The sequence below is a fragment of the Microtus pennsylvanicus genome, chromosome 2, assembly GCF_037038515.1.
Source record: "Microtus pennsylvanicus isolate mMicPen1 chromosome 2, mMicPen1.hap1, whole genome shotgun sequence".
Taxonomy (NCBI): Eukaryota; Metazoa; Chordata; class Mammalia; order Rodentia; family Cricetidae; genus Microtus; species Microtus pennsylvanicus.
The window spans coordinates 79899144-79920613 of NC_134580.1; the positions used below are offsets into that span (position 1 = coordinate 79899144).

General features: G+C 46.5%; 1 protein-coding gene across 4 annotated transcripts in view; it reads right to left on the minus strand.

Moving 5' to 3' along the window:
- Window positions 1–525: 525 nt before the first annotated feature.
- Ehf (ETS homologous factor) overlaps window positions 526–21470 on the minus strand; it is a 43330-nt gene continuing 22385 nt past the window's right edge. For 3 of the 4 annotated variants that reach the window (XM_075961555.1, XM_075961556.1, XM_075961558.1), the window contains exons 3-9: window positions 16036–16281; window positions 13376–13438; window positions 11034–11102; window positions 10851–10919; window positions 5261–5323; window positions 4076–4271; window positions 526–3977 (exon numbers count right to left, since the gene is read on the minus strand). In XM_075961555.1, the coding sequence (XP_075817670.1) occupies window positions 3878–3977; window positions 4076–4271; window positions 5261–5323; window positions 10851–10919; window positions 11034–11102; window positions 13376–13438; window positions 16036–16281 (806 nt within the window). In that variant the 3' untranslated portion in view covers window positions 526–3877. The remainder of the gene's footprint in view (window positions 3978–4075; window positions 4272–5260; window positions 5324–10850; window positions 10920–11033; window positions 11103–13375; window positions 13439–16035; window positions 16282–21470) is intronic. The other variant, XM_075961559.1, reaches the window with a different exon arrangement.

Here is a 21470-nt window from a genome sequence, read left to right on the forward strand (position 1 = left end):
ATCTCCCTAAACCCCACCTGCTCTCGTCCTCACCAACCGTTCTCCTTGCTCCACATATCTGATGTGCTATGCTTGGTTTTCTTATTTGTTTCCATCTGACAGGACATAAGCTGCATTAGAATTGAGTATCTTTGTCTGTACCATGCTCACATCCGGTACATAAGAGAGAAATGTCAACAAGTGGGAACTGGAAAGAGGGCTCAGCAGTTACGAATGTTTGATCCTTCTGTAGAGTCCCTGGGTTTGGCTCCTAGCACCCAACTCAGACTGCTCACAACCACCTATAATTACAGTTCCTTGAGACGTAACATCTTCTGGTTCCCAAGGACACCTGCACACACATGGTATACAGACAAACAGGCACACACACACACACACACATATGCACAAATTTAATAAATCTAAACAAACAAACACACAAAAACCACTGACTAGTAACAGAAGCTGAAGCTGTGCATATTCTGTCCCTGCATTTAGTTTGCAGCATGGTTTATCCCGAGGAAGGAAACACATCTCCAGCATGGCCTCTGTGGTTTTTATTAGTGTTTTCTGGATCCCACCAAACAAACAAATAAAAACATATTATTGAAAAATAGAATTCTTTCATTAAACAGAAATTTCTTGGATTTAACAGTTTAAGGGGGAAAGGTTCTGCTTAAAAAAAAACAGTGTCAGTAGGGTTGTTGCCCACCAATTACCAACCCAGAAGCCAGATGGCAAGAATAAAATTTATAGCTACAGAATGATTAACCCCAATTTAACTAAACTCTGAAGCCTACATGTTTCAAAAGCTTGCGAGACACAGTTCCAAGGAATTTGGCTTTCTTAATGGCCTCCCTTATTCTAGAAGTGAATCTTGAGCCTCCCAGCTGAGGACAATTCACCTGTGACCCTAAGGTTGCCATGACGGTGCTCCAGTCTCATGGGCAGTATTCCTCCATCGGTCCAGATCAGGAGTCTCTCACCACCTACGTCCTCACATACGGGATGCTCCACAATACACAGGTCACTGAACAGGTGCTTTGTTTAAACTACAGAAGAATAATGCAGTTTCTCCTCCATCTTACTAATCTTCCTTTTCTTATATTTCATACATTTAAAAAAATGACACACTTGCAAAACTAATATCTAATGTGCATGGCTAACCTTATCAAAATATTCCTCAGCGTTTTTCGAAAAGGAAAAAAAAATAAAAACCAACCCCTAAATACTAAAACTGAGAACGGTTTTATGCTTAAATAGCAACTGACATAATATAAACACATTTATAATCTTCATTGGTTAAATAAGTCCAGGGTTCGTTACTGGCGTCTTATAACCAGCTTAAGTCTCACAGCTCTGGATAAGGAGTAGAATTGCCATCCAGCAGACACTGGTGTGTGGAACCAAGCAGCCTGTTTGAACGTCTTTTCAGCACAGGCAGGAGGCAGAGGAGAGCGTCACAGTAAACCAGTCACCACACAGGACGTGTCTTTGGAGGTCTGGAAGCGATTCACATCCCGGTTAGGAACATGACTGATGCCTGCCCAGTCAGAGGAATCTCCCCGAAGGTGGTTGCCCATCGCTCAGGGAATAGTTATCCAGGTAAGGCATCCCAGGTAAGAGAACAAAAGTGGTCAGACTTGGTCCCTGCCCTCAGAGGGCTTACAGTCCAGCCCGACAGGAACTTGAAGGAAGGCTCTGTGTGTGAATCTCGTAGGCGTGGGTTTGTCCTGCTCAGGTAGCATGCTGAAGAAGCTGGGGTCCAGGGCCTTGCTTAATTTTATTAAATCATATAGGAGCCTCCGATGATCTGAGTCATTTGAAGTATTAATGTTCCATTGCTTGACTTAGGTTCCCATGGAAACCACTAATAGGACACTTAGGCATATTCATGGAGACTCTATTTAGTAAGCCTTTAGCCAATTAATCACAGATGAACTTATCAATTAAGTGACTATTCCTTAAAGAAAGAGGGGCTTCTCTGTAGGGCTTTCTTGTTTCTTTCTAACTGTGGTGGGGAGCACTCGGCTACACCCCAAGTTGGCATAGCTTCATTACCTGGAGTTCTCCAAGTCGTGAACAGCACACAGAAAACACAGCAGAGCCAAGAAAGTAGATATGAGAGCACTCAATGCTGCAGCCCTTTTGAGTAGGCACTGGGTGCCAAGAAACCATCACTCTCGGCAAACAGCACAATCTATTTATCTGCAGAACTGTTCCCACCGGTCCTCTCCAGACTCTCCTGACAAGGATAGCTCTGTGGTGAAGGAGCTGTAGAAAGAGCCAAAGCCAGTTACAGGAATCCGAGAAACTCACAGGCTTGTGGAAAGTAAACCCAGAGAATGGCTTCATCACCCTAGACCAAAGCAGGAGGAAACTATGCAAGGAACAGCAAAGAGAAAACAGGCAGATGCGGCTAGTACCATCACCTCACATACACACGCGTGCGCACACACACAAGCACACAGGCACTTGAGCACACACACACACAGAGGCGCACAGCCCACACACACATAAGCACACAGGCATGTGCGCACCCACATACGTGTACACACACACACACACACACACACACACACACATTGAGAGAGAGAGACACCCACAGAATCTTTCCTCAGTATTTCCCTCTGCAGTATAAGCTTCTCTCTGCATTCCCAGCGCAAACATTTCCTCTTGTACTTCCTGCTAGGTCACTGCATTTATCTGACTTTGGTTCTCATGTGGTGTTCTGAAAAGAATCTCCTCCATCTATCACATCCTGTTGTCCCTATTATTTAAAAAAAATAAAAATATATTGACTTCAAGGTCTTGCTTCACCTTTACTCTAGGGACTGGAAGGTTCTATAAATCTCTTTGTCCTGAATGACTACCTTTATATTGACTGGTTCATTTGGTGTTCTCACTCACGGGTACTTTTATCCTCCTGGAGACACTTGACAATTTCTAGGAATACTTGGATTGTCACAGGAACGAAATACCGATGGAGGTCATAGATGTTGCTACACATTTTACAACACACAGTACAACCCCCACCACAAAGAATGGACCAGCCCCAAACGTCAACTGTTCCCAGGGAGAAACCTTAAGTTACAGAAACAAGAGCATGCTCGTCCGTCATTCCCATAGCACCACCTCCCTTTCTTGATTATTTTTCAGTAAGTTGAGCTGAATTCTACACAGCTAGAGGTAAGTACATGTGGCCAATGACTTCTTAACCATCCAAGGGTAAAGGAAATACAGGAAAATCATCCATGAATGAAAGTAAAGCCTCCCGCACCATCGTTCAGCATTCCCGGGCATGTAATCATGCAGTGATCACAGGCTACTCTGGCTTATGGAAGCTCCCCCTCTCTACTCACTAAATCAAGTTAAATTTCCCAGCATCCTTTGGGTTGATCCCATCAATCTGAGACCCTGAACTTTGTCGTACTGATAAATCCCATTTCTCTTGAGGAGGTCACGTGGACGCTTCTGTGTAGAGAACACATCAACTTCTTTCTTCTAAATCATTTTGTAAATGCAAACATTTAATGCCCTCATATTTCTTTTCCCTTCCTCTTAGCAAGAAGCACAAGGCTACAGGCCCTGTTGTTCTTGGGGGAAGAAAAGAACATCACAACAGAGACAACAGCGAATCACAACCACATACAGTTTCAGAGTTCACAGAAAACTGTGTACATTGGCTCCCCACATAGGACATACTTCAACGTAACAAAATAATTGCTTTCGTCAACTGTAGTGTTCGTTCTTCCCATCAGAAGTAGATGTTTTTTGTCCCTTCATGGTACATAAATATCACTGAACAGCAGTCTTTTGAAATATTTACGTCCAGTTCTTCATCGATCATAACCCATTTGCTGTGTGTTTTTGGTTTGTGTCCCAAGGGTCGGCAGCTTCAGTTCTCATTTTCTCTCCATCCACGAGCGTTCTTCCCGAATTTATAGACCAGCCGTCGCCCGTCCACGCGCTCCAGAATCTCTCGCTTGTAGTAGTATCTGTAAGAAGGAGATGAGTTAGGCGGCCGGTCAGCCCGAGCACGGCAGGGAGTGCCTGCTCCCGTGGCCTTGCCCCTCATGAACACGAAGTTGCTCACCTCATGGCCCGGCTGAGCTTCTCGTAGGTCATGCTGCTGTTGTTCTTCTTCTTCCCCCACAGCTGGGCCACGGCCTCTGACTTGAGGAACCTGAAGATGCCTTCGGAACGGTCCTCCCATTTGATCAGTCCTGGGTTCTTGTCTGGGCTCAGCAGAATGTCCCGAATGAACTCCCATAAGTGAGTCCCTCTTGGGTCTGGTGAAAACCAAGACACATTGACTTACTAATGGCCCGAATCAGAGAACAGGAGGGAGAGAGAATGAGGAGTTACAGCTTCTTCCTTGAGATACCGAATCACCAAATGGTCACCATAGAATGAACAACTCATCTAGCCAAGGTGTGGGGGATTTCAGTGGTTTATAATGTGGCACAATTGTCTACTGCCAAAGCCAGGAATAGAGAATGTGGTGTTAACTATGTAATCCAGGCCGAATTCCTTCTACTGTTCACCAATGGCCTGGGCTTCGTTTCAGACAGCAATCCTCGGTCACTTATCTAATACGACACTTGTTTTAGTTACTCCAGCCCTACAGCTGTGCTCCAGCCATGACATCAGTAGAGCACTGGAGTCTTAACTCCAGAAGCATTTTGGGCCAGGGGAGGGGGTAGCAAACAGGGGTTGGAGGAACCAACTTAAAAGCTAGGCAGCTCCTGAATATGACTTTAATTTCCAGGAGTTGCACATCAGAGCCCCTTCCCCTTGCAACTCAAGAGACTGAATGAGTTTACCTGTATGGGACAAGCTGGTGGGGCAGATGGTAAAGACACCCCAAGTCTCTGTCATTTCTAGGTTGTACAGTTTTGACAGTTCTCTGTGCCCCCTCTAGACGATGTCTCTGAAAGTCTATATGAGTTCACAAGGTTTTCTCCCTGGGGAAATCTGACTCCCAGAGAGCGGAGTTGAGTCTTCAGAAGTCATTTTTTGGGACAAGAAAGAGCGATGTGTGCCAGCCACTCCTATCCATCTCCCTCCTTGCCTTATCCTGTTTTCCTCAAGACATATAACCTACGCCCACAAGTTCTTATCCACTTAGTATCCTGGTTCTAGAGAAATTAAGATGGGGGAGAAATCCCCAAGAGGCCCGGCTTTCAGAAACAGTCAACAGGGAGTTACCTTGATAGAAAACAAGTCCCCTTTAGAGGCAAAGGAGTGGAGACAGAGGCAATACTGCCAGGCAACTTACTGTGCTTTTTGGTGTGGGACTTTACGGGGTGGTCTGGTTCCTTTTTCATATCAGGTGACTCTGCTAAGGGAAAAGTGAGAGCCCTTCAGTTTACACACCTCAGGCAAGTATCATTCTCACGACACACTTGGTCACTATCCACAGACTACCCCCTGCATGTCAGCCTTGTCCAGCTGTATGGATACACTGTGGGGAAAAATACTGCAGGGTAGAAATGGGGGATCGAGGTAGGGAAGTGGGACTTGTTTGCAACTTAATAGAAGAGAGACACAGAAGACTTCTGTGATAAAGGGACCCACGGGATATGGGGGAGGTGGCCACTCAGATTACCCGGGGACAAACTTTCCAGATATAAAGACAGTAAGTGCAAACTGCCTCAGGTCCCTGTGCATGAAATGTTTACACAGCACAGAAAGAAGCCAGTGCGGATGTGAAGAAGGGGCAGAGGGCTGGGAAGTGAAGGTCTGATCATTAACGCCTTACAGAAATTTTTGAAAGGACTTTGTTCTGCTTCATTCTGAGAGAGAAGGTAAACCGTGGAAAGATTTAGGTCATCCAAAGGATGTTTTTATAACATAATAAAAAAAATGTAAACACTCATAACAAAGAATGACAACGTCTAAGGCAGAGGAGTGCCATTTTTGGCATGCAAAGTTACATTTTAATCACCTTGACAAAGGGGCCATTGAGTGTCCTGAACTCAGCACACAGGGCCACAGTGGACTATGGAAACACAGATTAGCTTAACAAATGACTCTTTATGGTAACCCTTTCATTGTCTCCAGAGAGGAGAAGACAGAGGCAGATCTATGATGTGAAAATTCTCCTAAAACCTAAACCACTGATGTTCTCAGGTATCTATGACAGATTGACGAGCTTAATCCCAGCCAAAGCTGCCTGGTGGAGGCAAGAGATCAAGCGGGGACACGAGGAACAGCAGGAGATTGGATGACATGCCATGACAGCAGCTGCCCTGGAGGAACAAGGTCAATTTCCTGCTAGGTGGTAGGATGAAAATACAATGCCTGGGGTTTATCACACAGATGACAAAGAACTAGAACCAAGAAGTCCCAAGGCTCCCAGCACTAAGATGGTGAACATTTAAGAGGTGGGGATACTAGTTAGCTATCAAGCCTGATTTGATGATCACATATTATATAAAGCTACCAAACTGCCACAACATGGCTCATGAATATAATGTTATTGTGGATTAATTTTTTTAAAAAAAGAAGGGACTGGAGAGATGGCTCAGCAGTTTAAAGTACTTGTTGTGCTTACAGAGGATTTGAATTTGATTCCCAGTACCTACATGGTGGTTCACAACTATCTGCAATTCCAGTTCTAGGGGATCTGATGCCCTCTTATGATTGCCACAGTCACCAGGCACGCCCATGGCACACATACATATGTGCAGGCAAAACACTCATGTGCATAAATAAAACTGTTAAAGAAAAAGAAATCTAACAACTTAGTGCCCCCAAGTGTGTGTGTGTGTGTGTGTGTGTGTGTGTGTGTGTGTGTGTATCTGTGTTTGTCCATATCTCTGTCTGTGTTTGTACATGTCCAAGGGTACTTCAGGTGTTGGGCGGACCATTGATGATCTCAATAATCAATAGCTAGCCAATTCTGATACGAAATGTTTCTAAATACACGTCAATTCTTAAAATAAATTAAACAAAAACATGTCTCTTCTTGTGACATTATAGCAGAACTTCCTAACATAGGGATCCGTGGTAAGGTCTTTGAGAACATTCTAGACTCATCAACACTGTGCTCGGGGAGGGGTCCAGGCATGCATCTCAGAGAGCAGGCAACTGTTCAAAAAAGCTTATGAGCCACAAAAGTTAAAGGGACTAAGCAAAATGGGGCTATGGCTCAGGGTTAGAGCACTCGTACCAAGAAGGCACTACCAACAGTAAAATGATAAGATAAAATAAAATACTTAAGAAAAAGAACTACTGTTTATTGAGTTCTTGCTATGTGCCGGGCACAATACTAAGCATTTTCCTTGGCTTCTCTTATGTCATTCAGACAACAATAATTTAAGGTAGGTACTACTATATAACCCATACAAAAACCCTATAAGGTTGGGTTTGTGTCTATGGAGGATCCGAGAAACAGCCTGACAGTAGAGCCTGGCTGTAAATATCACGAGTTGGATCCCAGAAGCTCTGCTCATAACACTTTCCTAAAAGGAGGCTCTTTGGTCACACAACACACTTCTCAGATGTCTTTCTAAGAGGCAATCCACTTCCACAGTATCTCCACAAAGACAAAAGAATAAAATCTTTTTTATACTTCCCAATATGTTGGTCCATCCACCTACCTATCGATCTACCCATCCACCCACCCATCCATCTATCCATCCATCCATCCCTCAGCTTCTCACACATCCACATTCCCAACAGTTTCTCCAAAAACCATGGTGTGATGAGAAGAAGGATTACATAAAAGAGAAAGTCCTCATTCTAAGTAAGAATTTCTCTCCTGGCATTGATGCCAGCAGGGCCTGAACTTCTGTGGCTTTCTCTGAAATCCAAAAGGACCAATACAAGGAATTGGAAAGGACACCTCTCTTGGCCCCTTGCAGTTTCACAGGCCAAGGTTGCAACACCCCAACAGGACATGATGACATTGAGACAGGTCTGGCACCCACCCCGGTTTCCCAGTGATACATCACCCTGACAGGGCCACGTTGTTCTGGAGACAAAGAATGGTATTTACCCAGCAGGCCACACGCAAAGCTCATTTTCCAATGAGACCCAGGAGGAAGCAGGGCCAGGATTTCAGAGCCAGGGATGGCTTCAGAAAAACACAAGAGCTTCTTGGCACACTGGCCTTACTCTGCATGGGGGCTTCAGCCTGACGTAGAATCAACTACTTTGGGGTTATGGTATCTTTGAGAATTGGATGAACGCCTAAATGTTCTCCCCCAGAAAATACAAGTGTGTTACACTAATGAAATTTGGTCAGTCATTTCAGGGATCCCTGGCTCACTTAGGGAGTTCATGGACTCTAGATTAAAAGACTACATTAATTCTCTTTGAGATGACAGCCTTTTCCTCAAGCTGGAACACACACACACACACACACATACACACACACACACACACAGAGAGAGAGAGAGAGAGAGAGAGAGAGAGAGAGAGAGAGAGAGAGAGAGAGAGAGAGAGTCTAGATGTTCCCAACTTCACATGGGAGAATAAGTAATCCAGGACAAAAAGATGAATGTTTCTTCCAGACATTCTTCTCCTGCCAGTGTACAGAGGAAGTCACAAAAACCCTACCAGTCTTAGCTCTCAAGCCTTTTGATCTATGAGCTCATTTAATACAACTGCCTCCCTCCCGTCCCCTTGTACTCCCCACTGCCACAAAACAAAAGCCAGACCTTTGAAGTGAGCCCTGTGGTCAAGTGATTCATTTGTTCGAAAGAATGGCTAGCTCTACAGAGGTTGTCCAGCCTGCGTTTTCTCTTGTTTCTCTCTCAGACACTTGGGGTCATGGTGCCCGTGGGGGTCCCAGCAGAAGCAGCGACAAGACCCGAGTTCGCAGTATAAATGGGAACCTATGCTTTCAGCCTAGCTGCTTCACAAGAAGGCAGAGATTAGACGTATTTGCATATGAGTCAGCTGTGAGCCATTTCTTTACGGGATATACAAATTTTAGTGTTCTAATAGACCGTGCCACCCTAGCTTGAGGCTCAGTAAGTCAGTAGATAAACACATCAAGCCCGGGATGGCATGACTGGTTTTGGCACTCTCGAGCAGATCAGAATACTGGTGGCAACCATTTTATGAAATGGGCAGAAGGGAAAAAAAATAATCCAAACAAAGCTGGCTTCCCCGCCTGTGCTATCGAGGAGACCATCATTTGACACAGAGCCTCGCCTTAGCTCAGCTGAAACTTGCATGAAAACATAGAAAGATGTTGAACTGCACGCTATTTTATAGGACCTTGAAATAACAAGGCTAGGGCAGGTGGCAGAGGTCTTTGGGGGCATTCTGGCCCCATCCACTAGACACTAAACTATTCTGGAAGGAATCGACACATATATGGTTGCAATCAATGTCCCTACCAGACCTAAAATCCAAAGAATCCACCAAAGGCAGACACCGAGTTTTGTTGTTGTTGTTTTAAGATGGAAAGCTTAGATTATACATCTCATTTTCAAGCCTGTCACTACGACAGGAGGATAATGGAGAAGAGGAGTGTGGGGATGGGGGTGAAGAGGTGAGGGAGACAGACAGATTCATGAAGCTCATTTTAAGGGCCATCTAAAAGCACAGTTGGTGGTCGCAGGAGACAGCAGCTCCCTGGTGTTACAGCGCAGGTATAGGCTGCCTAGAGCCCCTGCTGTTCTGTGTTCTAGAAGATGTGAGACTCAGAAAGGCACAGGCAGACGTGGATGTGAGGTAATAGGGTTGTGACTTCCTGAAGTTTGAGGGGAGCAGTTGGTTCAACTTTATCCTTAGTGGAAACCTTTTGCCTCCTCAAAGACCCGACAGGAAAGAATGGAAGGTGACACCACAGGAAGTGACATCACAGGAAGTGACACCACAGGAAGTTGGAGTGGAAATTAATGGGTGACTTGGGTGCTTTCTTTAGCCCTGAAGCTGGTAGTCTTCTCTAGATGGCAACAGTTGCCACAGAAAATTCCCCAGATGGCCTGTTCCTCTATAGTGGCAGATACCCTACTTTTCTGGCATTGGTCTTGCTTCCTGATTTAAACAAATCCCTTGGAAGGATACACACTAAAGGCTTGGGGGAGGGGGCTTCCTTCAGATCTCAACTACAATACCAAAGGTGCTTAAACTAGCTCCCAGCTCTCTCCTTCATAGACCCAAAGAGGTCCAGAAACAACCAGGTCAAGGAACGACATGAAATCTTTTGTTTAGCTAATCCTAACCCCCAATGTGCCATCATGGCTATAACCTTTGACAAAGCATCATGCATGGATAGCCCCTAGATGTATCCAATCAGGGCAACGCACCTGATAAGAACATAACTGACACAGAGCAGATGCTCTGGCTGCAGAACAGGGCAGATGCTCTGGCTGCAGAACACTGAAGAGCCATCAAGGCTAGTCTGGGGTCGGGGAGGGGGATGCTGGGATGTATGTTTGGGATGCAATTGAAAACTAATTCTAGCCTTCTCACCAGTAAATACAAATAATTTCACCAGGTTTAACTCCAAAGCAAATTTGTGTTAAAATAGAGAAAGAGAGAGAGGGAGGGAGGGAGGGAGGGAGGGAGGGAGGGAGGGAGGGAGGAAGGAAGGAAAGAAAGAAAGAAAGAAAGAAAGAAAGAAAGAAAGAAAGAAAGAAAGAAAAACTCAAGGAACTTTGATTGTTTTGTTGTCTCGAGGGAGTGGCTAGTTACAGAGTGCATAGGCGAATACTTCTGGAGGGTCTTTGGTGTGCACACACTGGCTGGGAAGCACAACTTCTCATTCAGATGACAACTCAGTTCACTCCCTAGATTTTCAGTGCGAACGACTCCAGCAAGGTAGAAAGGTAGGGCAGCAGTAAGTTTTATTGATAATTACTAAGTGTAGGCAGGAGGCAAAGCCAGTCTGTGTCTGGACAACTTACCAACTGGAAGGTGACTGGAGGTTGTCATGGAGATCTGGGCCCTGCAGAAAGTTTTACTGTCCAACAGATCTGCAGGAAACAAAAAAGGAGGAAAGGGAAAGGACATTGAGAGACCCTCCTGATGACACAATACCGAAGCAGAAGAGCATGCAGAAGGGCCTTCCAAGTTCGAGAGTTAGTTACCTACTGTGCTACCATAGCTGGGCTCGTAGAGATAGCTCTCTTCTTTCCACGTGTTCATAAGGGAAGGATCTGCGAGGAATAGAGAATGGGGAAGGTCAGCAATTGTTATCTCTTGGTCGAAGAATTCCCATTCTCAGTGTCTGCTCATTCAAGAGGCAGAGGGAAGGAAGAGGCAGCCATGAGGAGTAAGAGTCTACTCCAGCTATGTGTCTCTTTATAACAGCGCCAGCCCATTTTTCTCCCAGCTCCGTGAGGCTAGCTTTGTTATGGGTCTAACCTTGTGATACACACGCATTTTCTTCCCAGGTCCTTTCATCTAGAATTGCTCCAACCTTGCTTGACCTCACTTGACCTCACTCCTACCACATAATCACCAGAATTTTACTTTGGAGTGGAGGGAAGGCTTTGCAAGAGATAAAGGCAAGTATAATAAGGGATTAATGAGCATTCTTCTTTCTGGGGGTCATAGGGAACTGGTGGTGTTTCTTTCAGAGAAAAACCAGGCCAGTTTTCTTACAATTCCTTCACTGCTGAATTTCAGAGACTAGCTACTCTTAAGATGAGTGATAGCCGCTGCTGCCTGGGTTTTCTCCAAGTAAAGTAAGGGGTAATATAAATTCTCAAAACTCCGGAGAAGGTGGAAAATGTTACCAAATCACAGGGTTTTTTTTATGGGTGGGCCTTTGTATCTCTAGGAGAAGCAGAAAATGGCCCCCTCACTCCCAGTTTCTTCTCCTGTATGCTATGTCTCAAGAGTTAGTTGGAGTGAGACACACTCTTCAGATTGCGGATTAGAAGGGAACTCCCTTCCACCTGCCCCAAGTAAGCCCAACTCCCACACAATGACAGATCCAGGCCAGTCTCCAACATAAGCAATTGCTCTGCCGGCTGGCCAAGAGCTTGACACTCTTAACTTGTCCCGGGCATCAAACTCTTAGCCCCCAATCTGGGCTGCTTTGACTTCCCTGATACCCAAGTTCCACATGTAAGGACCAGGATGGCAAGCCACTGGCAGAGCTGTGTTTTGTTTTTATAGCATAAATGGTATCAAGCCTGACTCACTGGCTAAGCCCTCCTGTTTACGACATGGGGATTTAGCTGGTATTTGAACTCACAGCTACGTGTTTGGGCACCCTAAGCCCAATCTCTTGGGGTTACACCCTCTGTCCTTGTTGGGTCACCTTGTACATCTGTTGTTGTCTCTAAAAACAACTTCCAAAGAGACTTGGGGGCGTTGGCCCCTCTGTGAGCCTCCTCTCTCCCTCTTCCCAGGGTGGACCTTCTCCACCCTTAAGCTCAACTTTTCTGAACCAGCAACACAAGAATGTCCGGATGGTCAAGAAGGATTATCATCTTCTGTGGGGCCTCTCCAATATCACCCTGGCCCCTGCAGCAGGGTTATATGTAAGGCCAAGGCCATTTTCTAAGCCAAAACCTGATTTGTCTCCAGAGCTTGGGCAGACCTACAAAACACAGACCATCCGAGTTAAAGGACAGGCCTAGGGAGGCCGAGTTAATATGCTTGGCAGCTATTTTTTCTTTAATAATGGTAGACCAGAGCCCTTATAAAAGATTAAATAACTACATGAGCTAATTTTGGTGCCAAGTGATTCAAAGCACCCCAGGTCAAATCGTGTCCTTGGTGACTATCGCACAACCCTCGGGGAGACCTGAGGCAAGCTTTGCCAGCCCACGTGGCCTATAATCTACCTGATGTGGACACAGGGAGTGACTCAGGAGCAGTGCCACCTGTGTAATTTTTTTTTGTGCCCGTGAAGTTTAGGGGACAGAGGAAAGAGCACAAAAATGAATGCAGACGTTATGAAACTGTAGACTTTGCTCAGCGCTCAGGATAGGATCTTTCAAGTAGAAATATCCTCGCGAGGACTGGGCTCTACAGTCACCTTCAACGTCCCCAGGGAAGCTCACTAGGGCCCAGAGACTATGCTAGCTACAATATCAAGACAGCATCTTCCTCCTTATGAAGCTCACTCCCATGGAGGGACACGTAACAAAGACTTCTTTGTTCCCTTGCTTTTCTGAACCCAATCTCACTTTTGCTGAGAAGAAAGCCCACCTTAACGTCTGTATTTACTCAGTGACTGGCCTTGGATCTGGATGGTACTGTGACCAGGGGAAGGATGCCTCAGCACCCATCCATACATTAGACATAATTTGTGGTCATTGGTCCCAAGGGCAAGGAAGAGGCCCCTTGGAGGCAGGGGAGTCACCTCCGTGGATTCCCTGCCACCTCTTCGCCCATGCTCCCCTCTTCTCCCTCCTCTTTTTCTCCCCAGGGCTTTGCCTGGTCAAGTTGGCTCCCTCCACCCCTCCACACTCACCTGCTTGTTCAGTCTTGACAATGACATTGTGTGTGGACTGGAAAAGGTCACTGCTGCACTGGCCTGTGAAGGACAGATGGAAAAGTCAAAAAGCCCAGACAGAGTCAAAACTTGACAAGTTAATAAGAACATAAGGCTTCTTTGAAGAGTGTCTGCCATCTTGCTGCCTTTCCTGGTTTGTCAGTGGGAGTCTCCCCGCCAGCCTCAGCACGCCCGAGTCTGGGACCGTCTCTGTCCACAGAGAACTCCTAGTCCTAGGCACCTGTACGAGTGGGATTAATTGGTGCTAGAAGTAAAGAATGGCATAAACAAGAATGTCATCTTCTCCAATACTAGGAGCGGCAAGACTTTGCTATTCTAGTCTGTCTCCTCCTCGGTAAAGTCAGCGGATTAAACTGGATAGAGTTACTTACGTGACCTCTGAGATGCTGTCTCACACTCAGATATCACATGAAATGAAAGTAAAAACACACAGAAAGGCATTTTACCTTCACCAGCACTCAAGACTTTGATCTTAAACTCAATCAACCCCACCTTTATTAGATTCGTTTATGAGTCACATCTGGATAAAATACCAGGAGTTTTCTTCAGCCCTCACACATGCAGTGCTTGCCATATAGCCTCCTATGATACCAGTAGTTCATACTTCTGACCTTTAGTTTTCCCATCTTCAAAATGGGTACAATATTTTGCCCTAAGGGACATTTGATGAATCAATTCACAGTACAAATAAAGGCGCAATAAATGCAAACTAGTGGAATCTGTGTGGAAACGGAAACAAGGCCAGAGTGAAACGCCTACCGTTTGGCACTTAGAGGCAAGAACGGTAAGACCAAACAATTCGTGGAAGGTCAAAGATGGCCACCACACTTCCCAAGCCTCCCTGCCTCAGTCGTCTGTCAGAGCAAAGCTTCACGGGAGTGCAGATAATTAGAGTGGCATTTTTAATTCTTCACCTATAAGTCTGCTCTTTGCAAAGATTCCTGAAGGTTATTTAAATAATAGAGCCTTGTTTTGTGTGATTCCAATAAGAAAAAAAAATGAATAACCACCACCGTGAGGTGAATGGGAAGAAGGGAATGCCAGGGTGCCAGATGAGGACATCCATGGCTGCCAGAAATATTGCCAGACTCCCCGCTGATGGCAGCTGTCCTCACGGCTCTAGAGCTCACGTTTACTGAGCCCTGGTTACTTGTCAGACATAGGCTCTACTGAGACATAAATTCACTTTACAGTGGGTCAGCTTGCTCTCTCTCGCTCTCTCTCGCTCTCTCTTTCTCTCTCTCTCTTTCTCTCTCTCTCTTTCTCTCTCTCTCTTTCTGTGTGTGTGTGTGTGTGTGAACTATGTCACCATGAACAGTTTGCAAAGTGGCCTCCTGTGTGTGAGATGAGAAACCCGAGGAAAGAAACATGATGTTTTAGGAACTATTCTGTCTTCAGAAGTATTTTCAGCATAGTTCTATTTTTAAATATTTATTAATTGTGTGTGTCCTCATGTGTGTGCCTCTGTGTGTAAGTATGTGCACATAAGCACAGGTGCAGCGTGGATTGTCGTAGGTGTTGGATCCCCTGAAACAAGGTTTATATAGGAGATTGTCCAGTCTCTGATGTGGGTGTGGGGAACCAATGCAGCCCCTGCAAGAGCAGTGCGTGCTCTTCACTGCTGATCCACCTTCCCAGCCCTAGCGAGAGGGAGTGGGGTCAGCCTTCTCCCATCCAGATGCACGAATCTAGTTACACTCGCCTTCTGAAATGCCCTCTACTCCCATTTTAAGAATGTGGGTCTGGGTTGGGTGCGCTGGTACATTCCTGTAACCCTAGATCTTGGATGGCTAAGGAAAGAGGATGCTGAGTTCAGGGTCAACCCCAGTGACATAGAGAGCTCAGGGGCAGCTCTAGAACCACGTAGTCCCACTAATCTCAGGATAACTGGACCAAAATTTTTAAAATTAAGATTAAAAGATTCTAGGTCAATAAGTTTTTCTTCTTCTTTAAAATTACTGATGATCTTTAGCAAGTAAATGAACAACTGAGAATTAAGTTCTTAGACTCTGTTAGAAAATGAAAAGAGAGTTGGAGAGACGGCTCAGTGCCTAAGGGTGAGCCATCTTGCAGAACTTGGCAGAGGACCCAGGTTCAGTCCCTAGCATCCACATGGTGACTCATAACCATCCATAACTCCACTTCCAGAGGACTCAGCACCCTCTTCTGAGCATTCTGTGGACACCGGGCACACATGTGGTGTAGATACATACATGCACAGGCAAAATAAATAAACAGTCAAATGAAATAAAATACATAGGAATAATTTTTTTTCATGTAAAGGAAAAGCCTGTCTTACTATGAAGAGTATTCTGTGGACACGTGGACAGTTTTGTCTCTCTGCAAATGAAAGCGGCCACAGAGGAGTTCTATCACTGTTTCTAAGGGATTAGACACACTGTGCTAGGCTCTGCACCTCTCCTCTCCTCTCCTCTCCTCTCCTCTCCTCTCCTCTCCTCTCCTCTCCTCTCCTCTCCTCTCCTCTCCTCTCCTCTCCTCTCCTCTCTCTCCTCTCCTCTCGCTGCTCTTCCCTGTCCTGGGAACCAGTAAGCTGGTGTGTCGCATCTACAGGGAGCCCAGCCAGCAGTGGAGCCCCTGTACTTTCCAGCACCACTCACCGTTCCACTTGAGATGCTGCAAGTTGTTGTAGAGCAGCTGCCCAGCATTGCCTGCTGCCCTCGTGAACTCCTGCAGGCTCATGCTGCACAGGTGTTCTCCGCTGATGTCAAACTCCTGGAAAGGGATGCAGCTGGCATCCAGCTGGTTGGTGTCCAGGAGGTGCTGCAGCCATTCCCACACCTGGTATTTGGTCCAGTACTGAGGGTGGATTTCATGCCACTGGCCTCCAAAAAAGCCACTGGAAACTGCAAAATAGAACATGGCCCTGTGAGTGGCCCCTGCTTGTTCCTGGGCAGTCTCAGACACAAGAGGCACGACTGTGTGATAATATAATGCAGACCAGAACCAGAGGCTCCATCCTACGAACATCACCGTGGGGACTGAATACAAAATGTGCTCTGCAGAGCAGCTTCCTTGCGCATGGGGGCGTTTTACCTAGTAGTGGCAGGGCATCTTCATGTTCTTCCTAATGCGACAGCAAATACTAGATAATGCATGATACCTGAAGTTCCCTGAGCTTGCTCCCCACCCCACCTACAAACAAGTATCAAAGTAAAAGAGTTGGCTATAATTTCATCTACTTTCTAGCTGATTGTACATATGCAAATACATTTACCTTGACAGAACATCTCATGAATACCAAAATCCTAACATCCCTTATGGAACATTTCATATTCGTATATATAACCTGCACATTTCCCCATATTTTTTTTAATTATCTCTACATTAACTACAATCCCCACAACAATGTATATGCTGTGTAAATAGTTAGTGATAGATTGTTTGGAAAATAATGACAAGAGAAAGTTTTGTATTTACTCAGAACAGATGCATTGTATGTGTGTGTATGTGTGCTGTGTGTGTATATATTTGTGTACATGCAGGTGCATGCACATGTGTGTTGAGTGGGTGGATAAAGGCCAGAAGTCAATGTCAGTATAGTTCTCCATCCCATCTCACTGATATGGATAGACTGGCTGGCTAGGGAGATGCAGGGAGCTACTTGTCTTTGACTTTCCAGTGCAGAAGTTACAGATGCAACCCACCACACCTGCCTGGCTCTCACACATGTACTGGGGTCTGGAGTTACAGGTGTGATACACCACACCTGCCTGGTTCTCACGCATGTACTGGGGTCTGGAGTTACAGGTGTGATCACACATGTACTGGGGTCTGGAGTTACAGGTGTGATCACCACACCTGCCTGGCTCTCACACATGTACTGGGGTCTGGAGTTACAGGTGTGATCACACATGTACTGGGGTCTGGAGTTATAGATGCGACCCACCACACCTGCCTGGTTCTCACACATGTACTGAGGTCTGGAGTTACAGGTGTGATACACCACACCTGCCTGGCTCTCACACATGTACTGGGGTCTGGAGTTACAGGTGTGATCACCACACCTGCCTGGTTCTCACACATGTATTGGCTTCTGGAGTTACAGATGTGATCACCACACCTGCCTGGTTCTCACATATATACTGGGGTCTGAAGTTACAGGTGTGATCCATACCTGCCTGGTTCTCACACATGTACTGGGGTCTGGAGCTACAGGTGTGATACACCACACCTGCCTGGCTCTCACACATGTCCTGGGGCCTGGAGTTACAGGTGTGATCACCACATCTGCCTGGTTCTCACACATGTCCTGGGGTCTGGAGTTACAGGTGTGATCACCACACCTGCCTGGTTCTCACACATGTACTGGGGTCTGGAGTTACAGGTGTGATACACCACACCTGACTGGTTCTCACACATGTCCTGGGGTCTGGAGTTACAGGTGTGATCACCACATCTGCCTGGTTCTCACATATGTCCTGGGGTCTGGAGTTACAGGTATGATCACCACACCTGCCTGGTTCTCACACATGTACTGGGGTCTGGAGTTACAGGTGTGATCACCACACCTGCTTGGCTCTCACACATGTACTGGGGTCTGGAGTTATAGGTGTGATCACCACATCTGCCTGGTTCTCACACATGTCCTGGGGTCTGGAGTTACAGGTGTGATCACCACATCTGCCTGGTTCTCACATATGTACTGGGGTCTGGAGTTACAGGTATGATCACCACATCTGCCTGGTTCTCACACATGTACTGGGGTCTGGAGTTACAGGTGTGATCACCACACCTGCCTGGCACTCACACATGTACTGGGGTCTGGAGTTACAGATGTGATCATTACACCTGCCTGGCTCTCACACATGTCCTGGGGTCTGGAGTTACAGGAGTGATCATCACACCTGCCTGGTTCTCACACATGTCCTGGGGTCTGGAGTTACAGGTGTGATCACCACATCTGCCTGGTTCTCACATATGTCCTGGGGTCTGGAGTTACAGGTATGATCATCACACCTGCCTGGTTCTCACACATGTACTGGGGTCTGGAGTTACAGGTGTGATCACCACACCTGCCTGGTTCTCACACATGTACTGGGGTCTGGAGTTACAGGTGTGATCACCACACCTGCCTGGCTCTCACACATGTACTGGGGTCTGGAGTTACAGGTGTGATCATCACACCTGCCTGGCTCTCACACATGTACTGGGGTCTGGAGTTACAGGAGTGATCATCACACCTGCCTGGTTCTCACACATGTACTGGGGTCTGGAATTACAGATGCGACCTACCACACCTGCCTGGTTCTCACATATGTCCTGGGGTCTGGAGTTACAGGTGTGATCACCACACCTGCCTGGCTCTCACACATGTACTGGGGTCTGGAGTTACAGGTGTGATCACCACACCTGCCTGGCTCTCACACATGTTCTGGGGTCTGAACCCAGACACTTGTGTTTTTCCAGCAAGGGCTTTAGCCATGGGCCCATCTCTCTAGCCCCAAGACGCATATCTTAAATTTGGAGTTGGTTGAGTCTTTGGTGTGGAACCCTGGGGATCAGAGGGCTGATCATAGTTCTGTCTCCCACTTCTTTTTTTCCCCTCTTACACACACAGTAAGACAGAGAGAGGCAGAGATTTAGAGACAAAAGCTGAGATTCATCAAATACAGACTATTTTCCACCAAATATGGGGCCTTAAATTAAGCTTCCCTTTCTTGATTGATGGCTTTGCTCTTACCTGGGTGATACATCTCTTGTCCCAATGCCTCTTCTCCGCTCAGGTCCCTTCACAAGCTCTCTACTATTCCCTGGACTAAGACATGAAATGCAACGCCAAGCACTGAAGCACTTGGCCAACTGCTTTTGAAGTGGCTAGTTCCTCTGTGTTTTTTCTGTCCCATCATTTGCTGCTGTTTAGCCTCTAGCTGAATTCAGAGCTGCAGTTCCCCCAACTCACTTTGAGAACTGAACTTCCAGGAATCATGCTTAGGATTTCTCTCAACAGCACCTGTTATGTTCTGCTTATCTCTATAGGCTCCTAAGTTCTGGCTTATTGTCCTTTGCAAAGTGTACGCTCAAGGTCACGGACCTTCTGTCTGTCTTACTCATCTTCATATATCCATAAAACCTCCTTTGGAGCCGTGGTGGAAGCTCATTACCTAGTCACTGTGATTCAGTTTAGCTGAAGAACAAATAATGCAGGATATAGTTGTACTGTGAGGTGAACTGGATGATGATGTAGAGTACATTCTGGTGGCTAAATTGCTGAGCATGTTATATGTTAATAGTCTGTGTACATGGCTGCCTTGTGCTCACTTACAAGAACTTCAGAGAACCGACCCAAAGGCATGGGAGCTAGAGACGAGAGCACCAGCCTCTAGGGCTGTGGTGCAAACTGAAGGCCCTCAAGGTCTTCTGAAAACAGAGATAAAGGGGAAGAGAGCCCTCTTCCAAGAAAGATAAATGGCAAAGTCAAAGGCAGACACCTTGTAACCCAAGCCGGGCAATGTAACTGAACTTGACACAAACTCAAGATCTGGACCATTGTAGCACGGCTTTTCCTGGGAAGATGTAAGCAGGTGTCTGCTCACTGAAGATAGGACACCACCAGCAGACCAAAGACTCAATACCAAGTCTAGCTGGGTGAGTTGTTGAGTTTAATTTCAGGTTACTTATAGGAGCATGGGTGAGGGGTTCATCATGGAAGTGTTGGTGACCCTAAACAGTACCACCAAAGGAGTCTCCTCCAGCCTGCAATTGTTCACTGTTTCTGTATCTTCAGAGAGGGCTGGAACCTTGAGTACTGTGGAAGGAGGAGCCTTGAATACTGTGGAAGGAGGAGCTTTGCATACTGTGGAGGGAGGAGCCTTGCTTACTGTGGAGGGAGGAGCCTTGCTTACTGTGGAGGGAGGAGCCTTGCATACTGTGGAAGGAGGAGCCTTGCTTACTGTGGAGGGAGGAGCCTTGAGTACTGTCTAGGGAGGAGCCTTGCATACTGTGGAAGGAGGAGCTTTGCATACTGTGGAGGGAGGAGCCTTGTTTACTGTAGAGGGAGGAGCCTTGAATACTGTGGAAGGAGGAGCTTTGCATACTGTGGAGGGAGGAGCCTTGTGGACTGTGTTGGTTTTCCCTCCACAAAGCAATGTTAGTGGATCCCATCATACGTGGGTCTCCTAAGAGTGGTCCCACTTACTCCAATTTCCAGAAGCCACAGCTGAGCCATAATCGGGGGACAGCATTCTATGAGGAAATGTATTTACAAGGAAAATACCTCTAATTATCCCTTTAAAATCATGCTGGCTGAAGTATTTAAAACTAAACCACAATCCCAGAGAACTTAGACAACAATAAGGACACTAAGAGAGACTTACATAGATCTAATCTACATGGGAAGTAGAAAGTAGAAAAAGACAAGATCTCCTGAGTAAATTGGGAGCATGGGGACCTTGGGGAAGGGTTAAAGGGGGCAGGGGAGGGGCAGGGTGGAGAGCAGAGAAAAATGTAGAGCTCAATAAATATCAATAAAAAAGAGAAAACAAAAAACTTACCGCCCCCCCCCAAAAAAAACAAACAACAACAACAACAAAACTTCAGTGTGACTGCGATCGCTAATCGCTCGGGACTACTGCCTAAATGCAGGCCCCAGTCCAGGAGGTCGGGGCTAAGGCCTGAATTTCTGCGTTCCTAGCAAGCTTTGCCCTGCTGCTGTTGCTGCTGCTGCTGCTGCTGCTGCTGCTGCTGCTGCTGCTGCTGCTGCTGCTGCTGCTGCTGCTGCTGCTGCTGCTGCTGCTGCTGCTGCTGCTGGACTACGGAGTGACAGGGACGTTCAGGACTCTCCATTCCCATACTGCCTCAGAGCCAACCCTCTATCTTACCAGAGGAGGGATAGGAAGGGGTAGGGGGTAGGGTCTTAGGCAATCTCACTTTTTCTCCCCCTTTAGAATCTAGCCTTGCTTCCAGACCTCACAATCAAGAAGAGGCAGGAAGGCTAGGGGATGGTCTTTGCTGTCTGCCGCTCACCGGGTGAGTTTCATTGCTCCCACCACACAGCTGAGCAGTGCGTTCCCCTAGCCCCTCCTACACGGGAGAG